Source organism: Copadichromis virginalis, linkage group LG8, assembly GCF_057382275.1.
Source record: "Copadichromis virginalis isolate Kocher_CV1m ecotype Utaka linkage group LG8, C_Virginalis_male_GT1.1, whole genome shotgun sequence".
Lineage (NCBI taxonomy): Eukaryota > Metazoa > Chordata > Actinopteri > Cichliformes > Cichlidae > Copadichromis > Copadichromis virginalis.
Window position 1 is genome coordinate 31,302,524 of NC_140625.1, and position 19,859 is coordinate 31,322,382.

Genomic DNA, 19,859 nt, shown 5'->3' on the forward strand with positions numbered 1-19,859 from the left:
CACAGGGTTCAGTGCTAGGACCAATTCTGTTTACATTATACATGCTTCCCTTAGGCAGCATCATTAGAAGACATAGCATACATTTACACTGTTATGCAGATGACACCCAGCTCTAGGGCTGCTCGATTATGGCAAAAATGATAATCACGATTATTTTCACTGACATTGAGATCTCGATTATTTGACGATATTTATTTAACAATAACAATGTGTTGAATAATGACTTTAAAGATTGTCAAAAAATAATATAAAATAGTGCAAATACTGATAACAGTGCAAATGTTTGCAGTATAAAAAATAAATGAAAAATGTAAACATCTGTGTTTAGTGAACTTTGCAGTGTTGCTCTGTGGTGCAGCTACACTGTAGCAAAGTTACACACTGTGTCTACTTGAGCCACGTCTGAGTCACTCTCCTCTCCAAATAACTTCTGCTTAGCTTTCCGAGCTTCCCTCGGGTCCTCTTAATCAGCGGTCCCCAACCTCCGGGCCTCGGACCGGTACCGGTGCCCAAGCGAAAATCTGTAGTGATCCCGTACGTGTCAGGAGTATCGGAGCAGCTGAGACACATTTTTTCTAAACACCAGGTTTCTGTGGCTTTTAAACCCCAAAACACACTGCACCAAAAACTGGTCCACCCCAAGGATCGGGTCCCCGACACAAACAGAGTAACATAGTGTACGCTGGTAAGTGCCAGGATTTAAACATCGGGGAAACCAAACAACCTCTGGCGGAGCGGATGGCACAACACAGCAGAGCCACCTCACAAGGCCAGGACTCTGCATTATATTTACACCTACAGGCCAGTGGACACTCTTTCAAGGATGAGGATGTAACATCCTGGACAGGGAGGAACGCTGGTTTGAGGGCGGAGTCAAGGAGGCCATTTACGTGAAAAGGGAAAGACCATCTCTGAATGGAGGAGGGGCCTAAGGGTACATCTGTCACCATCTTACAATGCTGTGATTGCAGCCATTCCCCAACTCTGTGAATGGGACTCAGTGATCAGTGGTCTTTGATCAGTGGGTTTTGATCAGTGGTCATGAGAATTTGCATAATTAAGATTAAGGAACTGACCTCTCAGCCCATTGTTCCTTCAGTGGGCTGGTTTCAGTCATTATGCAATGTACTGTTTATAAGATTGAAACCTGCAGTCAGCTGAGACTGAAGAAGTCACCTGGATGAGTGACGAAACATTTCTGCCTCAAAACGCTACGTCCAGATGAACATAATCAACTTTTGGAGATTATGAATGCTATGTTATCCGCATGCTCCACCACCTTGGACCTAGTGGCCCCCGTGAAAATGAAGCGTCCTAGATCCTCCACTCAACTCCAGTTAAATGACTCTATACGAGACGTTACGCCGTACCTGTGGTCAATCTGAGAGGAGGTGGAAAAAAGATAAGCTTCAGGTATCCCTTTTACGTAGCAGCCGCACTATATATCAGGACTCTGTTAAGACTTCTAAAGCGGCTTTTTTGTCCGACATCATCGTGACTAATACCCATAAGCCCCGGGTCCTGTTTAAAATTTTCAATTCTGCGATCGATCCTTGCCCTGATAAAGTAGACTTTGCCTCCCCAGTTCTCTGTGAGCAATTTTTTAATTATTTTACGAGGAAAATCTCACTTCTAAAAACCTCACTCCCTCATCTTCCTGTGGTGAATCCTCGTCCTCCTGGAGGATCTCCGTCCAACTTCTACAAATCTGAACCAATCTCACTTTCTACTCTTAAAGCATAATTGATCAATTGAGAAGTTCAAACTCAGCTCGGCTAATTTATCATTACTCGCAGGCCATGTCCCATCTGCACTTAAACATGCAGTGGTGCAACCTATCCTAAAGAAAACTAGCCTCGACCATACTGACCTTGCGAATTATAGGCCTATCTCTAAACTTCCGTTTTTATCTAAAATATTAGAGAGAACTGTCCTTTTGCAACTACAGGCCTACTTAAATGCAAATAACATTAGTGACAAATTTCAGTCTGGTTTTAAACCTCACCACAGCACTGAAATGGCACTGCTGAGGGTTTTCAATGATCTTCTTTTAATTACCGACTCAGGTTGCCCTGCCATTTTAATTTTATTGGATCTGTCCGCTGCTTTTGATATAGTAGACCATAAAATGATTTTAGAGAGACTGGAACATGTTATAGGCATCAAGGATTCTGCACTTTGGTTTAAATCCTACCTCTCGTGTAGGACTTTCTTTCATGATGGGTTGCTACTCATCCGCCACTGCCCTGTTTGCCGTGGAGTACCACAGGGGTCTGTGCTGGGCCCTCCAGTGTTGCCTTGTACATGCTACCCCTGGGTTCTATCTTTGACAAACATCAGATCTCCTACCACTGTTATACTGATGACATTCAAATCTATTTCCAGTAGTGTGATGACCTGCCAGCTTCATTGAATCGTTTGTCTGACAGCTTGAAAGAGGTTACAGAGTGGCTGTCAGCCAATTCTCTCATTTTAAATGAGAAGAAAACTGAGATTATGGTGTAGGATAGTCACACTCCACGAGACCAGCTAGCTGCCCGATTTGCTCCCTTTGCTTACTTTCTTACAGATACTGTAAGTAATCTAGGTGTTTGCCTGGATAGCTCATTTAAGCTGGATAAACAGGTTTCCTCTGTGGTTAAATCTGGCTTCTTCCAAATTTCCATGGTCAATCGTTTAATACCGTACAAAGATCTTGAAAAACTGGTACATGCCTTTGTGACCTCCAGATTAGATTATTGTAACTCGCTCTACTCTGGACTCCAACTCGCTCACCTCCAACGGTTACAGCTCATTCAGAAAGCTGCTGTTGGTCTTCCTTGGTCTCTTGTGTTCTGGGGGCCTCTGGATGTCTGGAGTTTTGATCTCCTCCATACCCGCTTCACACCCTGGAGGACGGGGCTGTGGCCCCCCCACACTCCCTAGCAGATCATTACATGGAGAAACCTTTGGAATGCAAGCATGCTGATCCACACAGGTATGCACACATGGGTATTCACAGACGCGGACTAAAGCTTTCTTGGCTGCTGCCTCAAAGCACACTGTGCGCTGTCTATCTTGCGTGCTGCACAATATCGTTTATTATTTAGTAAATATTGATATCTATGACTAGCTAGTTTATTGTGATGGTGCTTTGTTTTCTCTATTATTATGTTGCTCTTTGTTGTTTGCTGTCTCCTCTGTTTGTTTTTTTTGTTTGTTTTTTTTTTCTCCATACAGGTGACCCAGGAGTTCTTTTTTTTTTTTCTCTCTCTTCCCCCCCCTCTCACCGTCTCTTCTCCCCTTTGGTTTTCTTTCTTTCTCTCCCCCTCTTTCTCTCATTCATTCCCCCTGTCCTATTTATTAAAAAAAAAAAAAAAAATGACAAAGGATGAACTGAAGCTCTGCCATCACGTAATGTCGCATACTGCTGTTTCTGATGTCATTTAAAAAAGAAAAAAAAAAAAAAAAAGAAAGCTGCGATCGTCTCCTAACCGGAACTAGAAAGTTTGCCTGTATTACTCCAGTGCTCTCTGACTTACATTGGCTGCCTATTAAATTTCGTATTGATTTTAAAGTTCTGCTGCCTACTTTCAAATGCCTAATCAACCTTGCCCCTGACTATCTCACCAACCTCCTCAGTCTCTATACTCCCAGCCGTTCTTTGTAATCATCTGGTCAGTTACTTCTGGCCCAGCCCATGCTCATGTATTAGGGCAATGGACAGTAAATCTGTCAAATAGTGCAGTGGAGCGAAAAGTACAAGTAAAATATTTTTTCTTAACCTCCCACCATAGTATAGACAAGTGAGGACATGAGGATTGAAGACCAACAAAATCAGGAATGCAGGAGGCAATTCAGGGGCAAACCTACTTGGGCGAGGCCATGCTGCCGGAGAAATTTAAGAGTGTATACACTCACTTTTGTCTCCTGAAGAGTTGAACCCACTTCAAGGGGCAATAACACTGTGAATATCAGTGAAGTTGATACGAGCTTCTGACCCTCCTTCATGTAAGGAGAAGATCAGCAGGCTGATGTTTAACCAACATTTAAACATTTCACTGTTTACAGCCACCCCACCCTGTGAGGCTGATTCCAAAGCGCAGACACCACCTGAGTCAGAACAGAACCGATTCACATTCACATAGGCCTACCATCATTCAGTCTATCTAATAACACCACCTTTAAATAAGACCGCCACCTCGTTCGTTCATATGTCCGTCACGGTTTTTCTGCTCATCAATACACATGCCTGCGGTCTCAGGGCTGAATAGCACACATTTCCCATCATGCTTCATTGGGTAATTTCAAATGGACCAATCATCTTCCCATTACACTGACACCAGTACGTGTGTGTGTGTGTGAGAGAGAGTAAAAACACATTCACCTCGGAGCAGCGAGCTACAGCCACTCAGCTCTCAGAAATGAGCCGTGTTGTCATGGCAACATGGCAAATGAGAATCCAGCATCCCTGAAACACCTCCAACCTCCAGTGGTTGTTGGTTCGATTCCAGATTAGCCGGGCCTTTACACAGAGCCTTTCAGATTAAATGCACAGGACCAGATGAGAAGCCCCGCCTCGACGTGAAGGTCCCTGATCTGATTGGATGAACTGCGTGTAATCTTAAACTCTCTGGGCTGGTTTAAACAAACAGATCAGAATAATCAGGTGGATTCATAAAGGAAACATACCTGACTCCAACTGTACTGATCGCAGGTAAAGAACTGAGAGGTCACATGACTCAGTGAACAGAAATGTCACATGACACCTGGTTTGTCACGTTTCTGCATCCTCACCAGATAAAACTGTAAAAGATGGCCAGCACGAACACAACATCTGCAGCAGGTGTTGTCTTACCTGAGAGCTGAGGAGGGAACAACAGCAGGTTGGCCGCAGAGGTTTGTCTACGTGATCTCGGGATTATCCGATTGGTTAATAGGAGGCGCTTCTGTCTCCTTGGAAACACCCCCACTTCCTCTGGTGAGAACCAGGTATCAGTGATCTGCAACTACAGTAGCAACATTAGCATTTTCCAGTATGTGTGTGTGTGTGTGTGTGTGTGTGTGTGTGTGTGTGTGTGTGTGTGTGTGTGTGTCCGTGCGTGCGTACCTTTGGGAAACGATGATGACAATGATGGTGAAGAGGTGAAGACTGATAAAACGGCTGGACGAGAGGAACGACTTCAACTGCTGGACGTTCCCACTGAAACCACAAAAAATTAGGATGAACTTCCTGCTCCACCAACACAGACAGACACACAGACAGGTAGACAGGTGCTGGTGCAGCCTTCTGTCGGAGAATTTGTCCAATTTGTCCTCCTGGCCCTGCCTGACCTTTGTGCTGTGTGCAGAAATAAGTGGAGGACTTTCAGATGAAGCTGCTGACAGAATAAAATGAGGACCTGAACTCATCATCCTCTTATGGAAAAAGGATTTTTCATCAAGGTGAAGGAGCTGTCAGAGATCCATTATCACTATAAAAACTAAACCTCCTTCATCCATCGTCCACGAGTGAAAAGAGGCCAGTCAGAGCACAGAGGTCCAGATCTGTCAGCGGCTTTTCAGTCCAGGCACAGAACCTCAGAACTCTCTGCAGCTCCTCCCTTTCTTGCCACCATTTAATGTCACTGTGCAGGATTTCAGACAGTTTTCTTTGTTCGACACAAACATGCTTTGAAAAGAAAAATTACTTCAGAAGGTCTGCTGATAAGATGTTAAATTCTGTCACTGGAGTTTATGCAGAAAGAATTAAAGAAGAGCAGCACGAGATAATTAATACGACACCGATAATTAACAGACGATTATTCACTTTGCCCTCAGGGATCATTAAAGTTTCATCTTATCTCTAGACTGCAGAGGAGGCCGAACTCACTTAAAGACACTTTAGATCAAACTGAAGAAGCGATGTGAGGAAATCATGTCCTTAACCCTTTCGCTTCACATATAAATCAATCACTTTCAGGGACAAGATGAAACATGAGACATTAAAATAAACGAAGGTCTTGTAATCAGTCAGCGCTGCTCATGATTCGGCTCATTCACAATGTAATCACTTTGAGCTAATTAAATTCCATCCGAATGCTGATGTGAGGGGATACGTTCGGACATATTTGCATCACTAAAATAGTGTATGCTGAATATATAGCAGTCAACATGTAAGAAAAACTGTTGGACTGATTTGCATGTAACACAATGAAGCTGTCCCTACGTCTGGACACGCCTCGTTCATTCAGCAACCTAAATTCCAGACAATGTTTTTGATTGGTTTCCTTGTTTTAAGCCAGTCAAATCCTTGTGCATCGCTCCGTGTGACCTGACTCGTCCACAGCAGGGCAGGGGGCCTTCAGCGCTGTTAATTCATCAATAATGTTGTTAATTCAGAGGAGACTCCAGCGTGACTCTGCAGAGTAAAACGTTTCCAGCTGTGAAAAGCTTTCTGTCACTTCCTGCTGAGGCTTTCTGCGGTCTGCACTTCTGCTGTATGAGGAGGTGCGGGACTACCTGAGAATTCTGGAAGTTCTCACTTTTCTTTTCTTTGATAATTATTATTATTTGATTATGACGATCTCCCATAAACAAGAGAAGAAACTGTCAGGTTTTTTTATTCGATTATTTTCTAGTGATCTTTGAGCACATCAGCACCAATCACCCAAACTACCAAGAACAGTGCCAGATATGAGTGAGCAGGCAACACTAACAATGATTATACAGAACAGGTTCAAACAGAGCAGAGGGAAAGGCAGCCATTGCTTGATATTAAAAACAAATCTTCCACCAGACCACGATGAGGATGGTGTAGGGCGGGGGTGTCCGATTCCAGGCCTCGAGGGCCAGCGTCCTGCCAGTGTCACGGTTTAGATCTCACCCTGGGTCAACACACCTGAATCACATGATTAGTTCCTTGCCAGGCCTCTGGAGAACTTCAGGACATGTTGAGGAGGTCATTTAGCCATTTAAATCAGCTGTGTTGGATGACGGACACATCTAAACCCTGCAGGACACCGGCCCTCGAGGCCTGGAGTTGGACACCTGTGGTGTAGAGTGCTGGGACAGCTTTGGAGGATTCGTTCAACAAAGAGCTTCTCTGTTAGCAGCCTGTGGTAGGAAACTGAAACGTGTGTAACAGCAGGATGTGCAGACAGCGTTACCTGCATCAGTTGTGCGTGCTCAGGTATCCACACAGCTGGGGGGTAGAACACCAAAGGAGGCATGGCCTGGTATGTTGCAGCTGACCAGCTGGCCAACCACAGCCACTGGGGGGAGGGGTCAGTGCTTACAGACAGCCAGGGTGTGGTGGTGGTTACCATGCCAGCTGGCTGACCTTTAAACCGGGTGACTGGCAGCATCATGATGACATCACCATCTGAGTGGCAAACGGGCAAATTAGGGCTGAGCAGTATGATCACATGGGTCAAACCGTATGCTAAAAGAAAAGAAAAGTTAATGCTGAGGTTAGCAATCGGCAAATAAAAAATACACAAAAAGAAAACATAAACGAGTCAAACCCGAGTTGAGCACATGCTTTCAACAGCCGTGACATCAGCTTCATCAGCGCAAAGTGACACTTCCACAGAAACACTGCATCTTCATCCAAAATCAGTCCTCCAGACAGACCACGGATCGCTGCCAACACCTCCGAATCCAGACCAATAAATATTTAAAAGTTATTAAAGAACTAAATGTTAAACTGAAGTCTCCAACTGGTGTTTGAACACCACTTTAACAATAGAATATAATTCTACTGTTTCTACTGTTGCATTTAGTATACTCTCTTCATGGAAACCATTACTGATCCAACTGATTATCAATCCGATCATACTGATCACCTCAAAATCATCATCACACCTGTCAGAGTTGTGAGTAATTTCATTTTGATGGAAAGACAACCACGAGCATTTCCTGTTCTTTGAAACACTGATGAACCTTTAGCGATTTATTGATCGGAGCAGGAGCCATTTTTATGGGTTGTTACCTTTTGTGTTTTACCATATGGTGTGTCTATGTGAACGTTTTTAAGGTAGCGCACGTAATTAACGGCAGGTGTGTTGTTGTTGGGAAGGAGCAAAGAGTTTGTGACCACTGTGCTGTTCTCATGAATGGTGCTGGATGAAGAGAACTGTTAACAACAAATGCAACTGATGGAAGTGGAATAAAGATGTTAAATGGAGAAGTACGGCTGGAGTTGCTGGACTGTAACAGGTTTCATTCATAACAGTGGCATCGCGTCACCCCCGCCAACGAACACCTCAGAGACTTCAAGCGTAGGCTTAGCCTCTACAATCAGGATCAGCTGAAGCTTCTTTCTACTGAATCCGTCCAACCACAAACAGTCACAACGTGTTTCCGACTGATGTTCCTCACAGGTTCCTCTCTGTGCTCCTACATCTTCTTCACCACGGACACGGTCGGCAGCAGCAGTTTAGGTCACACGATCAACTACAGATTCAAACATTTTCCTTCACTGATCAGTTATAAAAACTATCATTTTTATTATAATTTTAATCGATCATCAGTCACATTTTATGATTGTAAATCAATACATGATTGTTGTTCTTAACAAATGAATTTTATTATAAAAAGAAAATGAGATTTTGTGTAGCAGCAAAGACGCACACTGAGCTCCCAGCCGTCATATTGGATTAAATACATTTTTATTTCACTCCTCTCTGTTCTGTTATCATTTATTATTTCACTAATGATTTTTACTCTTTTTTCACATTGTATATTGTAAAGTTCTTAATGTAAGCCTGAGGTTTCTCACACTTGGATTACAGATTAGTGTTTGGACTCAGGTATTGATCAGTAATCACTATAAATATCATATCAGAATTAGGAACCGTGAAGTTGGTGCTGTCAGGCCGACACACAGGCATGAATGTGGCTGTTGAATCTTTTCTGAATAGTAACATTCAACTGAAAAAGAATCACTTAATATTATTTTATATGTAACATGACGGTGAACATGGTGTCCTCACACACACACACGTTAATGACAGAGTTTGTATGTGTCTGTTTATTAAAGTCAGACTTAAATAAAAACAAACGTGATGAAAAATATCTGAAGTCAAAGTCTTCAACAGAGTCCAGCTGTGAACAGCTGCTGCTGAAGATGACGATGATGAATGGAGGAGGATGATAATGCAGACCTGCAGCTGACCGGAACATCACGGTAAATCCGGTAAGAGTCACCTACCGACCCGCGGAGCTCCTCCGGCGTCTATCCGGTAAACTGCTCCTCGCACCGGCGGGACCGAGCCTCTGCTCTCCGGTCACGTTCTTCGGGCTGCAGCTCGCGGAGGTCCGCAGATCAGCCTCCAATACGGTTAAGGTGAAAGCACGCGCGCGGCATGACGTGAAATACCGACAGACAGACGCAGACAGACCAGACGGACACACCGCGCGTGTCACTGCGATGCCTGATGGTTGAAAAACACCGGAGCCCGCGTGCAGCTCCGCGTCGTCACGGAGTCTCCCCCCTCCCCCCTCTGTCCGGTACAAACGGATTTGAGCTGAGCTTCTCTCAGATCAAAGAGCCGCTCCCCTTCACGCGCGTGTGCGTGTAATAATCGATGGTCCGTAAAAATCAGGAGCTTTGAGTTATTCGCGGTTATCGTGTTTGTGGTTCCCGTTGTCCTCCTCATCAGTTTTACTCGCATCTTTTCGTGAGTCTCGTTTCTGTGCTCGTGTCTTCGGTCTCCTCCCACCTGTTTGTTTTGCTCACCTTGTTTCCGCTTCCATTGTCTGTTTGTTAGTGTTTCCTTCTCTTGTGCTCTGTTTTACTTTGAAAGACTGTTTCAGTTTTGCTTCCTGCCTCCCCCCTCCGGTACTGATCGCCTTTCACCTGTAGCTCCTTCCCAGCACTTCCTAAGTTGGCCAACAGTTTAACCTGCATGTTCACTGAAATGGGCGGGGCTAGAAGCAGGGTCAGGATCTCCTGCCAGTGGTTATCTAAAACTGTGATTGGTCGGAGGCCTCTGTACTAGAAAAGCGCTATACAAATGCAGGCCATTTACCTTTGATTCTGATGTTGGTGTTAGTCAGGGGTGGGGGAACTCAGGCCTCATGGGCCAGCGTCCCTGATCCATCACAGCTGCTTCAAATGACCTCCTCAACATGTCTTGGCGTTCTCCAGAGGCCTGGTAAGGAACTAATCATGTGATTCAGGTGTGCTGACCCAGGGTAAAACCACCCCTGGTGTAAGTGAATTCAGAGAGCGGCGCTGTGCCCTGGGTATGCTGAGCTCGCCTCATAGTTCAGATTGGCTGTAGCTCAGCTGGTAGAGCAGGTCTCCCACCAACTGGAAGGTTGGTGGTTTGATCCTTGTGTGCTCCAGTCTGTGTGCCAAATATCCCTGGGCGAGATGCTAACCCCATGTTGTTCTCTGGTGCACCCAAGAGCCACTACGACTGACCTTCTAAAAGAAAAGGAAAAACTCTCCACATGTGATATTTTTTCAGGTATCTGTGAATGTTTACATCTCCCACTCATTCATTGTTGTTTTTCATGTATAAAGATAATAAAAAAGTGACCCAGTCAATGAAGCTTTGAGGCAGAAAACAGAATCTAACCCAGGGCTGGGCAACTCCAGGCCCCGTGGGCCACCGTCCTGCAGGTTTTAAATGTGACCCTGTGTAAGCACACCTGAATCACATGATTAGGTCACTACCAGGCTTCTGGAGAACTTCGAGAGATGTTGAGGAGGTCATTTAATCATTTAAATCAGCTGTGTTGGATCAAGGACACGTCTAAACCCTGCACGACACCGGCCCTCGAGGTCTGGAGTTGGAGACCCCCGATCTAACCCAAACTTTTTGGTTTCTTTAAAATAATCTGCCAACATTCACAGATTCTTGGTGTGTCTTTTTTCCATGCGTCAGTCATCAAAAAAAAATGTCGTATGATGAGGTCGATCATAGCGGCGAGCATCTCCTCTGAAAGGGCGACAGTTAATCCGTCTGTCAATATCAGTGTGTGTTTGCAGAGATTACAGCAGAGCCGCTCGAGTCAGAAACAATTACTGATATCAGGTAAAATAAACACACTCGTCACCAGAATATGTCGGATTAAATTGTGCGTGTGCTCAGAAAAAACTCACACGTACAGAATAAACTGTCTTCATTATCGCACTAATGAGTGTTTGCTCGTGATCGACACACATGCACACACAGTTCTGATGAATCAGTACGGCAGTATTTTCTAGTAATGTCACAGATTAAATCTCACACGGAGTATGACTGAGGACATAAAACTTAAGGGATCAGATGCTAGATTGTGTCTATTTTGTTCCCGTTTTCTGTGATAGAAACTGAAATCTGAGCTCATCACTATTTTAAAGGACAAACTGATCTCTGTGGATAAAATGAGGAAGTTTGCAGAAACCTGTTTTCGGTACATGATCTGATTTTCTGAGACAAATCTGCACAAACTGAAATTCAGCCTGAAGCTTAATGACTGGCAACTTCAGAAATGAATAAATGATTTTCCCTGGTTGGCAGCAGAGTGGAGCTTCACCACTGATTTAATTAATTCAAATTAGCCGAGGATATCAGAGAACGTTTAACCCGTTTCATGTAAAACTGCTAATCCCTGGTGGAGGTGTAAATGAGACTGAGGCTTTGCATTCATAAAAAAACTCACTCCAGCTGAAGGCACGAGTATTAAAATAAACTTCACATGAGGCAGTGAAACAAAGTCACAGAACAAATATTTATAGGAACTAGGACAGATCAGTGCAGAGGAGGATAAATAAAAATCCTGGGAAACACAGAGAAGTCCTCCGTACTAACACTTCATGTGTTTATTGATCACTCGGAGTAACGTCTTTCAGTCAGGTGAAAAAACCATCGAGCAGCAGCAAACTTCGTTCTACATTTCCTGCTGATGAACGTCAGTGAAGAGACGTTTTGGGCCCTCCACCTCATCGGTATTTCTGGATTATTGTCTTGATCAGCTCTGGCCGCTGTTTACATCCCGCCAGACGCGGATGCGCGAGCAGCTCAGTGCGCACTCGCAGAGCAGATTCTCCACACGGAGCGGACATACCCGGACTCTCTCATCATTGCTCTTGGGGACTTTAACAAAGCCAATCTGAGCCATGAGCTTCCGAAATACAAACAGTATATTAAATGCCCGACCAGAGAGGAGAGGACATTGGATCACTGCTACAGCACGATCAGCGGGGCCTATCGCGCGGTGCCGCGCGCTTCACTCGGACTTTCTGATCACGTCATGATCCACCTAATCCCCGCGTACAGACAGAGGCTGAAGCTCTCCAAACCTGTCGTGAGGACCAAAAAACTGTGGAGCAACGAGGCTGTGGAGGAGCTTCGCACGTGTTTGGAGACCACAGACTGGGACACTTTGAAGGCTGCTTCTAACAGCTTGGACGAGTTTACGGACACTGTCACCTCCTATATCCACTTCTGTGAGGACAGCATTGTGCCATCACGCACCAGGGTGAGTTATAACAATGACAAACCCTGGTTTACTCCTAAACTCAAAAAGCTGTGGCTGGAAAAGAGTAAGGCGTTCAGAAGCGGAGACAGGGACTGCTACAGAGAGGCCAAGTACAGGTTCACTAAGGAAGTGGACATTGCTAAACATCAGCACTCTGAGAAGATGCAGCAGCAGATATCAGAGAATGACTCGGCCTCTGTGTGGAAAGGTTTTAGGAATATTACAAACTACAAGCCTAAAACCCCCCACTCCACTGATGACTTGCTCTTGGCCAACACCCTTAACGACTTCTACTGCCGTTTAGACGAGCCATCAGGCAGCCTTCACACCTCCAACAGCCCCAACAATAGAGACACTTTGGACACTCATTCCCCCACCTCTCCCCCCTCCATAGAGCCATCACCACCTTCAAACTGTTCACCTACAACACCCCCCTCCTCACCCCACACAAAAGAGGATTTCACACCACCTCCTCCGACCACAACTCTTCATATTCATGAAGCAGATGTGAGGAAGCAGTTTAAGAATCTGAATGCTCGGAAAGCTCCCGGCCCAGACGGCGTGTCTCCTGCCACCCTCAGACACTGTGCAAACGAGCTGGCCCCAGTGTTTTCTGGCATCTTCAACTCCTCACTGCAGGCATGTCATGTGCCTGCCTGCTTCAAGTCCTCCACCATAATCCCTGTCCCCAAGAAACCTAGGATCACTGGACTAAATGACTACAGACCCGTGGCTCTGACATCTGTGGTCATGAAGTCATTTGAGCGCCTAGTTCTCTCCCATCTCAAGACCCTCACGGCCCCCCTCCTGGACCCCCTGCAGTTTGCATATAGAGCCAACAGGTCTGTAGACGACGCCATCAACATGGCCCTACACTTCATCCTGCAGCATCTGGACTCCCCAGGAACCTACGCCAGGATCCTGTTTGTGGACTTCAGCTCTGCCTTCAACACCATCCTTCCAGACCATCTCCGAGGCAAGCTTTCCCAGATGAATGTGCCTGATCCCATCTGCCGGTGGATCACTGACTTCCTGACGGACAGGAAGCAGCACGTGAGGCTGGGGAAGAATGTCTCGGACTCCCGGACCATCAGCACCGGCTCCCCTCAGGGCTGTGTTCTTTCTCCTCTGCTCTTCTCCCTGTACACCAACTGCTGCACCTCCACCCACCAGTCTGTCAAGCTAATCAAGTTTGCAGATGACACCACCGTTATTGGACTCATCTCGGACGGGGACGAGTCTGCCTACAGGAGAGAGGTTGAACGTCTGGTGTCCTGGTGCAGCCACAACAACCTGGTGCTGAATGCCCAGAAGACAGTGGAGATTATTGTGGACTTCAGGAAGCACACAGCCCCACTCCCCCCCATCATCCTGACTGACACCCCCATCACCTCTGTGGACTCATTCCGCTTCCTGGGTACCACCATCACCCAGGACCTGAAGTGGGAGCCCACCATCACCTCCGTCATCAAGAAAGCCCAGCAGAGGATGTACTTCCTGAGGCAGCTGAAGAAATTCAACCTGCCAACACGGACGATGATGCAATTCTACACTGCAATCATCGAGTCCATCCTCACCTCCTCCATCACCGTGTGGTACGCTGGAGCCACTGTCAGGGACAAACAGAGACTGCAGCGTGTTGTGCGCTCTGCTGAGAAGGTGATTGGCTGCAGACTCCCATCTCTGCAGGACCTGTACACCTCCAGGACACTGCGGCGTGCAGCCCGGATCTCAGCTGACCCTTCTCACCCTGGACACAGTCTGTTTGACCTGCTCCCCTCAGGCAGGAGGCTCCGGTCCATTCGCACCAGAACCTCTCGCCACAAGAACAGTTTCTTCCCCTCTGCTGTTGGACACATGAACAATAACCACATGACTGTCCCCGCCACTCACACATGACCCTACGCTGTGTCACTGCATCATTTCATGTCTGGCACTGATCACCACCTGCACTCATGTATATATCCTTCTACGTAGCACTCTTAATTCTTATTCTCATGTATATATCTAATGTATATCTCATGCACATATCTTTCTTTCTACATAGCACTTTAATTCTTATTGTTTGCACTGAAGCACCGCAGCAATTTCCTAATGTTGTAAACCTCAACATCTGGCAATAAACCCATTCTGATTCTGATTCTGATTCTGTGGGGCTGATGTCAGGAGCGCTTCGTGTGACAGACCCCTGTTCTCATATTGTTGCCCTGTTGCTGGGATGGTAAATGCCAAACAGTTGATTCTGTTCGTCTGGATGTTTTCAGTGGGAGAAACGTTTCGTCACATTCTTCAGTCTCAGCTGACTGCAGGTTTCCAACTAGGGCTGGGTATCGTCACTAATTTCTAGAATCGATTCAATTCCGATTCACAAGGTCCCGAATCGATTCGATTCGATTTGAATCTGGGAAATTTTGCCTCAGACAGAAATATTATAATTCAGATCAGCACATTTACATATTTTTGTATCTATAAAAAGGAAGCTGACACTTTCCAGCCTTTATCAAAGGTGTGAGCATCACAGCGAGGCCTTTGTGTCAAAGTAGCTGAAGATAAAACAGAAAAACATGAAGCTGATTTTCCTGTTCTGGGATTTTATAAAAATATTCTGCAGTCCATCAAAAACAAAAGAAAACCATTAATCAACACATGAACGTAACGTTACAGAGGTTTTATTAGAGACACGGCGTTTTGCATTTTGCATCATTTTAAAACGTTTAAATTTGTTCAGTATTGAACGGCAGAAGTTAGGTTTTCTTTTCGGAAGTAAGTAAAAGAAAAAAACAGCGGCTGACAGGCTGTAAACAACAGTAGACTTGTGTGTAACAAGCAAGCGAATAATGAAGAAAACAGAGAGAGAGAGAGAGAGAGAGAGAGAGAGCTGTGCATTGTGGTGGAAGCAAAACAGCAAAAGTCAGAGTGAGTTCATGTTTATGTGAAGCGTAGTTTGGATCTTGGGTGCTGGGGGCAGCACGGTGGCACGGTGGTTAGCACTGTTGCCTCACAGCAAGAAGGTCCTGAGTTCAATTCCACCATCAGGCCGGGGTCTTTCTGTGTGGAGTTTGCATGTTCTCCCCGTGTTTGCGTGGGTTCTCTCCGGGTACTCCGGCTTCCTCCCACCGTCCAAAGACATGCAGCTTGTGGGGATAGGTTAACTGGATAATCCAAATTGTCACTAGGTGTGAATGTGAGTGTGAATGGTTGTCTGTCCCTGTGTGTTGGCCCTGCGACAGACTGGCGACCTGTCCAGGGTGTACCCCGCCTCTTGCCCTATGACAGCTGGGATAGGCTCCAGCGCCCCCCGCGACCCTGAAAAGGATAAGCGGAAGCGAATGGATGGATGGATGGATGGAGGGATGGATAGTTTGGATCTTCTTTTGCTGCTGGTTCGGTCAATATTGTTTGGAGAGAGATAAAACCTGCAGCTTTAGAATCAGCGCAAAAAGGGCGTGAACACAAAGCTCGACCCGCCGACACATCAGAATCAGCGAGCTGTCGCTTTCAGCCCCGACCGTGTCCGTGCCGTCGGTGAGAAAGTCACATCTCACTGATTCTGATGCGTCGGCGCTTTGTGTTCACGTCTTTGTGCAGAAGCCGTGTTCCTGCTCTCATTTACTGTTTTAGCTGTTTGGTAGTTGTTGAAATTTTGTGAGGTTTAACCTGAGATTCTGGCGTTTCGGGCAAAATAAATTTATATAAAAAAATCGATTCAGGATTTTAATGAATCGATTTCACGTTGTCCAAGCCAGGATCGATTTTAATCGATGAATCGATTATAGAAACCCAGCCCTATTTCCAACCTTATAAACAGCACCTTTACACAGTGACTGACACCAGCCCACTGAATGAACAATGGGCTGGGAGGTCAGGTCCTCGATCATTAAATATGCAAATTCTCATGAGCATTGATCAATGACCGCGGTTCTGTAACTGCACTCTATCAGAGCGCAACACCCTACAACGGATAGTAAGAACAGCTGAGAAGATCTCCCCTCCATCACGGACACCTGTCACACCCGCTCCGACCGCAAAGCCACCAGCATCGTGGAGGACCCCACACACCCTCGCACACCCTTCAGCCTGTTGGCTTCTGGAAAGAGGTACCGGAGCATCCGGGCCCTCGCTGCCAGACTGAGGAACAGGTTCTTCCCCCAGGCCGTCAGACTCCTGAACACTCAGTGACTGGATGAACACACACACCTTCATAAATCAACCAACCACTGTTTGCAAAACCCACTGCCACTGCTGCACATTTCTATTGCACTGTTGTGTTTGTGTCATTCTGGGGTTTTTTGCACACTTGTCTCTCACATTATGTAGTCCTGTGTTGATTGTCTGCCATATGTAGGAATGTTGGAGGAACATTGGAGGAACGTTGTCTCGCTGTCTCGCTGTGTACTGTAACGCTGACCATGGTTGGAACGACAAGTTTGCCACTAGAATTGTCTTGACTTGTGCTTCCCTGGCCGCTGTATCTGTGGGGACGGCGTTCGCTGTGACGCCCAGTTTGTATTAACGAGCGAAGAAGAATAAACGAATAAATCAGTATGGTGACATACAAAAATTTAACACACATGACAACTCACACTGAGTTAAAGGCCAAAGAGAAAAGATGTGTTTTTAAAAGCACGGTAAAAACAGCAAGAGACGGTGCCTGCCTGACCTCCAGAGGCAGCTCCTTTTACATGTTAGGAGCCAAAAGTGCAAAGGCTGTGTCTCCTGTGGATTTATAAAAATGTCTTCGGGACAGTCAAAGCTCCTGGTTAGCAGATCTACGTGATGGCATATGAGGGTGAAGCAGGTCCATTTCACACCTAAACCAGTAAATGCTGGTTTTTTCATGTGGGGCCAAATAGGAAGGTCAAAGAATACAGCTGGAGCCACTGGATTAAAAAAGCTTCACCTCAGTCACTTTTCATTAAAATAGACTTGACATCATCAGCATATACAGTCAGGGAAGAATGATTTTGTAAGTTTGCCCACAAAGAAATGCTCAGTCCATCATTTCTATGGTAGCTTTATTAGAACAGTGGGAGACAGAACAATAACCAACAAATCCATAAAAATGCATTTCAAAACTGATTTATTCACATTTTCATGAATGAAACAAATACATGATGCTTTGGTGCTTGGTGGCAAAACCTTTGTTGCAATCACAGAGGTCAGTTTTACATGTCGGGGGTTTTGTCCTCGATGCAGATCCTCTGCAAGTCATTGAAGTTTTGTGGCTGACGTTTGGCAACTCGAACCTTCAGCTCCCTCTGCAGATTTCCTAAAAACATTCAAAAAATGTTAAATGAGAGGGCGTGTCCAAACCTGTGACACACATTTACACATATATAGTGTTTGACACTGTTAGACAGGAGCCATGCACACGGCAGCCTTGATGTGTTTTGCACTGCAGCTGTGTGGGAGCTGCTTCAGAGGATAATGAGCACAGAGTTAATGATGCTTTTGTTTACCTTTTGACTGAGAGCAGGCTGAGTCCTCCGACCTCCAGCCCATGAACATGAGCAGCTTTCAAAAGTGTTTCGTGATAATATTTCAAACAGAAACCCTGAAATGTGTAAAAAATCATTTTTCTTTGTTCCTTCTCCTCTCTGAGTTTGGCAGTTTGTCATTGTTTTAAATGACTGCTGGTCATACACACTGCAACACACACTAACAGATACATACACACAGTGTTAGTGAGGGGTGAAATTGAGTTGTTTCAGTCTGGAGACTGAAACTAAAGAATAATAGAGAGAGAGAGCATGAGAGAGGCTCAGCTATTACACTGAAGCATTTTCAAACCTCCTATTTTCCTCTATTATCTCCATCTCTCGTCTGTCCGTGTGTCCCACGCTCACTCTGTTGTCATGTTGTGATGATGAAAGCTGTTTAAATAGCTGCAGTCGGCATGACAACACAAAACACACCCATTACCCCGACTGTCAGCTAGAGCTGATTAGTTAAAGTGTTTCCTAAAACACAATTATCCTCTTTTCCTCCTCTCCTTCATGGTCTCCATGGAAACAGCATGTTGTAGTTTCCCCAGCTGTTACCATTGTGATGTATCGTCCTAATTTATGAGCAGGATTGGCGTTTACACGTGAAGATTGTGTACAGATGAATTTATTCAGGCCAAAAAGCCACTTGCTGTTTTCCTGGTCATTTAAACACAAACTCAGAGCTTAAAACCAACAACCACAGACAGACAAACCACACAAAACCACTCCAACTGTCCTGAACACAATCCCACTGGAAGGTTCTTCCATTGAAGCCAGCAAGCATCTAACCAACCATGCCTCAATTACAGAAGTGTAGGTAGCAGGCCTGAACTGATAATCTAGCACACCGGGTATTTTCCCAGTGAGCTGATGCACTTTGGGCCTGATGTGTCAATCGAAGGACAGCCGCGCAGTGGACAGAAACACAATTGTTCAATGACATTAATGTCACTGTATTGCCCGATCAAATCTCTTAACGCAGTTGGCCCCTTACCCTACCATCGCTGTGCTCATGCACACTGCAGAACAGAGTTTAGTGTGGAAGAAGTGGAGCTGAAAAGCTAAGAGATAAGCTAAACTTGTCAGATTAACTAACATGCTAGCTGTTGGCTGCTGCACTATCAACAGTACGAGCAACAAACTGCTAGCCAGTGCTCACAGTAATAAGAGGCTGCTGCTTTTTAGGGTTAGATGTGACGAAGAAACAGAGGAAGAAGGTGAAATTAATGTTGTAGGAAAATAGACATAATTAAGGAGACCCATATGGAAAAGAAATAGTAAAAACTTATATGATTTACTAATAAGAGTGGACACTTTCTCATTACTTTCATATATTGTTTTAGGAAGTATCCAAAACATACAAGTTTCATTTATATAATTTTTCAAGGGATCTTATATCTGTTTTCACTTTTGTAGGCTTTTCATACAAGTTTCACACAAGAGTAGAGCCGCTGCTGCTCCACATCGAAAGGAGCCAGTTGAGGTGGTTCGGGCATCTGACAAGGATGTCTCCTGGGCGCCTCCTGGGTGAGGTGTTCCGGGCATGTCCCACTGGGAGGAGGCCCCGGGATGAACCCAGGACACGCTGGAGAGATCAGCTGGCCTGGGAACGCCTTGATGTCCCCCCTGATAAGCTGGAGGAGGAGGCTGGGAAGAAGGAGGTGTGGGCTTCTCTGCTTGGACTGCTGCCCCAGATAAGCGGAAGAAGATGGATGGATAAAAGCGACTTTCAAACACAGGTTTATATAATAAAGTAAGCTTGAAATGTAAAACCATTCTGAAGCTCACAAAGAAATGCATGGGTGAAAGTACCAGTGATATTCTTAAGCTGAAATTCCTATTTTGTGTCTTTAGAAATGTAATTTTGATGTCCTTTACTTTTCTCTGCATCTCAGTTTATTATGTTTCAATTCATCAACTTTGTAATGTACTTTTAGA

At 45.3% G+C, this 19,859-nt stretch overlaps 2 protein-coding genes across 4 annotated transcripts in view; both read right to left on the bottom strand.

Moving 5' to 3' along the window:
* tcerg1l (transcription elongation regulator 1 like) overlaps positions 1 to 9,770 on the bottom strand; it is a 94,657-nt gene extending 84,887 nt beyond the window's left edge. For 2 of the 3 annotated variants that reach the window (XM_085467095.1, XM_085467093.1), the window contains exons 1-4: positions 9,173 to 9,770; positions 7,128 to 7,342; positions 5,090 to 5,182; positions 4,838 to 4,988 (exon numbers count right to left, since the gene is read on the bottom strand). In XM_085467095.1, the coding sequence (XP_085323221.1) occupies positions 4,838 to 4,988; positions 5,090 to 5,182; positions 7,128 to 7,328 (445 nt within the window). In that variant the 5' untranslated portion in view covers positions 7,329 to 7,342; positions 9,173 to 9,770. Of the gene's footprint in view, positions 1 to 4,837; positions 4,989 to 5,089; positions 5,183 to 7,127; positions 7,403 to 9,172 lie in introns of all 3 variants that reach the window. The other variant, XM_085467094.1, reaches the window with a different exon arrangement.
* A 7,770-nt stretch (positions 9,771 to 17,540) lies between these two features.
* Positions 17,541 to 19,859, bottom strand: part of LOC146704058 (protein phosphatase 1 regulatory subunit 3C-B-like) — a 29,616-nt gene continuing 27,297 nt past the window's right edge. The window contains exon 4 of the mRNA XM_085467097.1: positions 17,541 to 17,704. Coding sequence (XP_085323223.1) covers positions 17,644 to 17,704 — 61 coding nt within the window. The 3' untranslated portion in view covers positions 17,541 to 17,643. The remainder of the gene's footprint in view (positions 17,705 to 19,859) is intronic.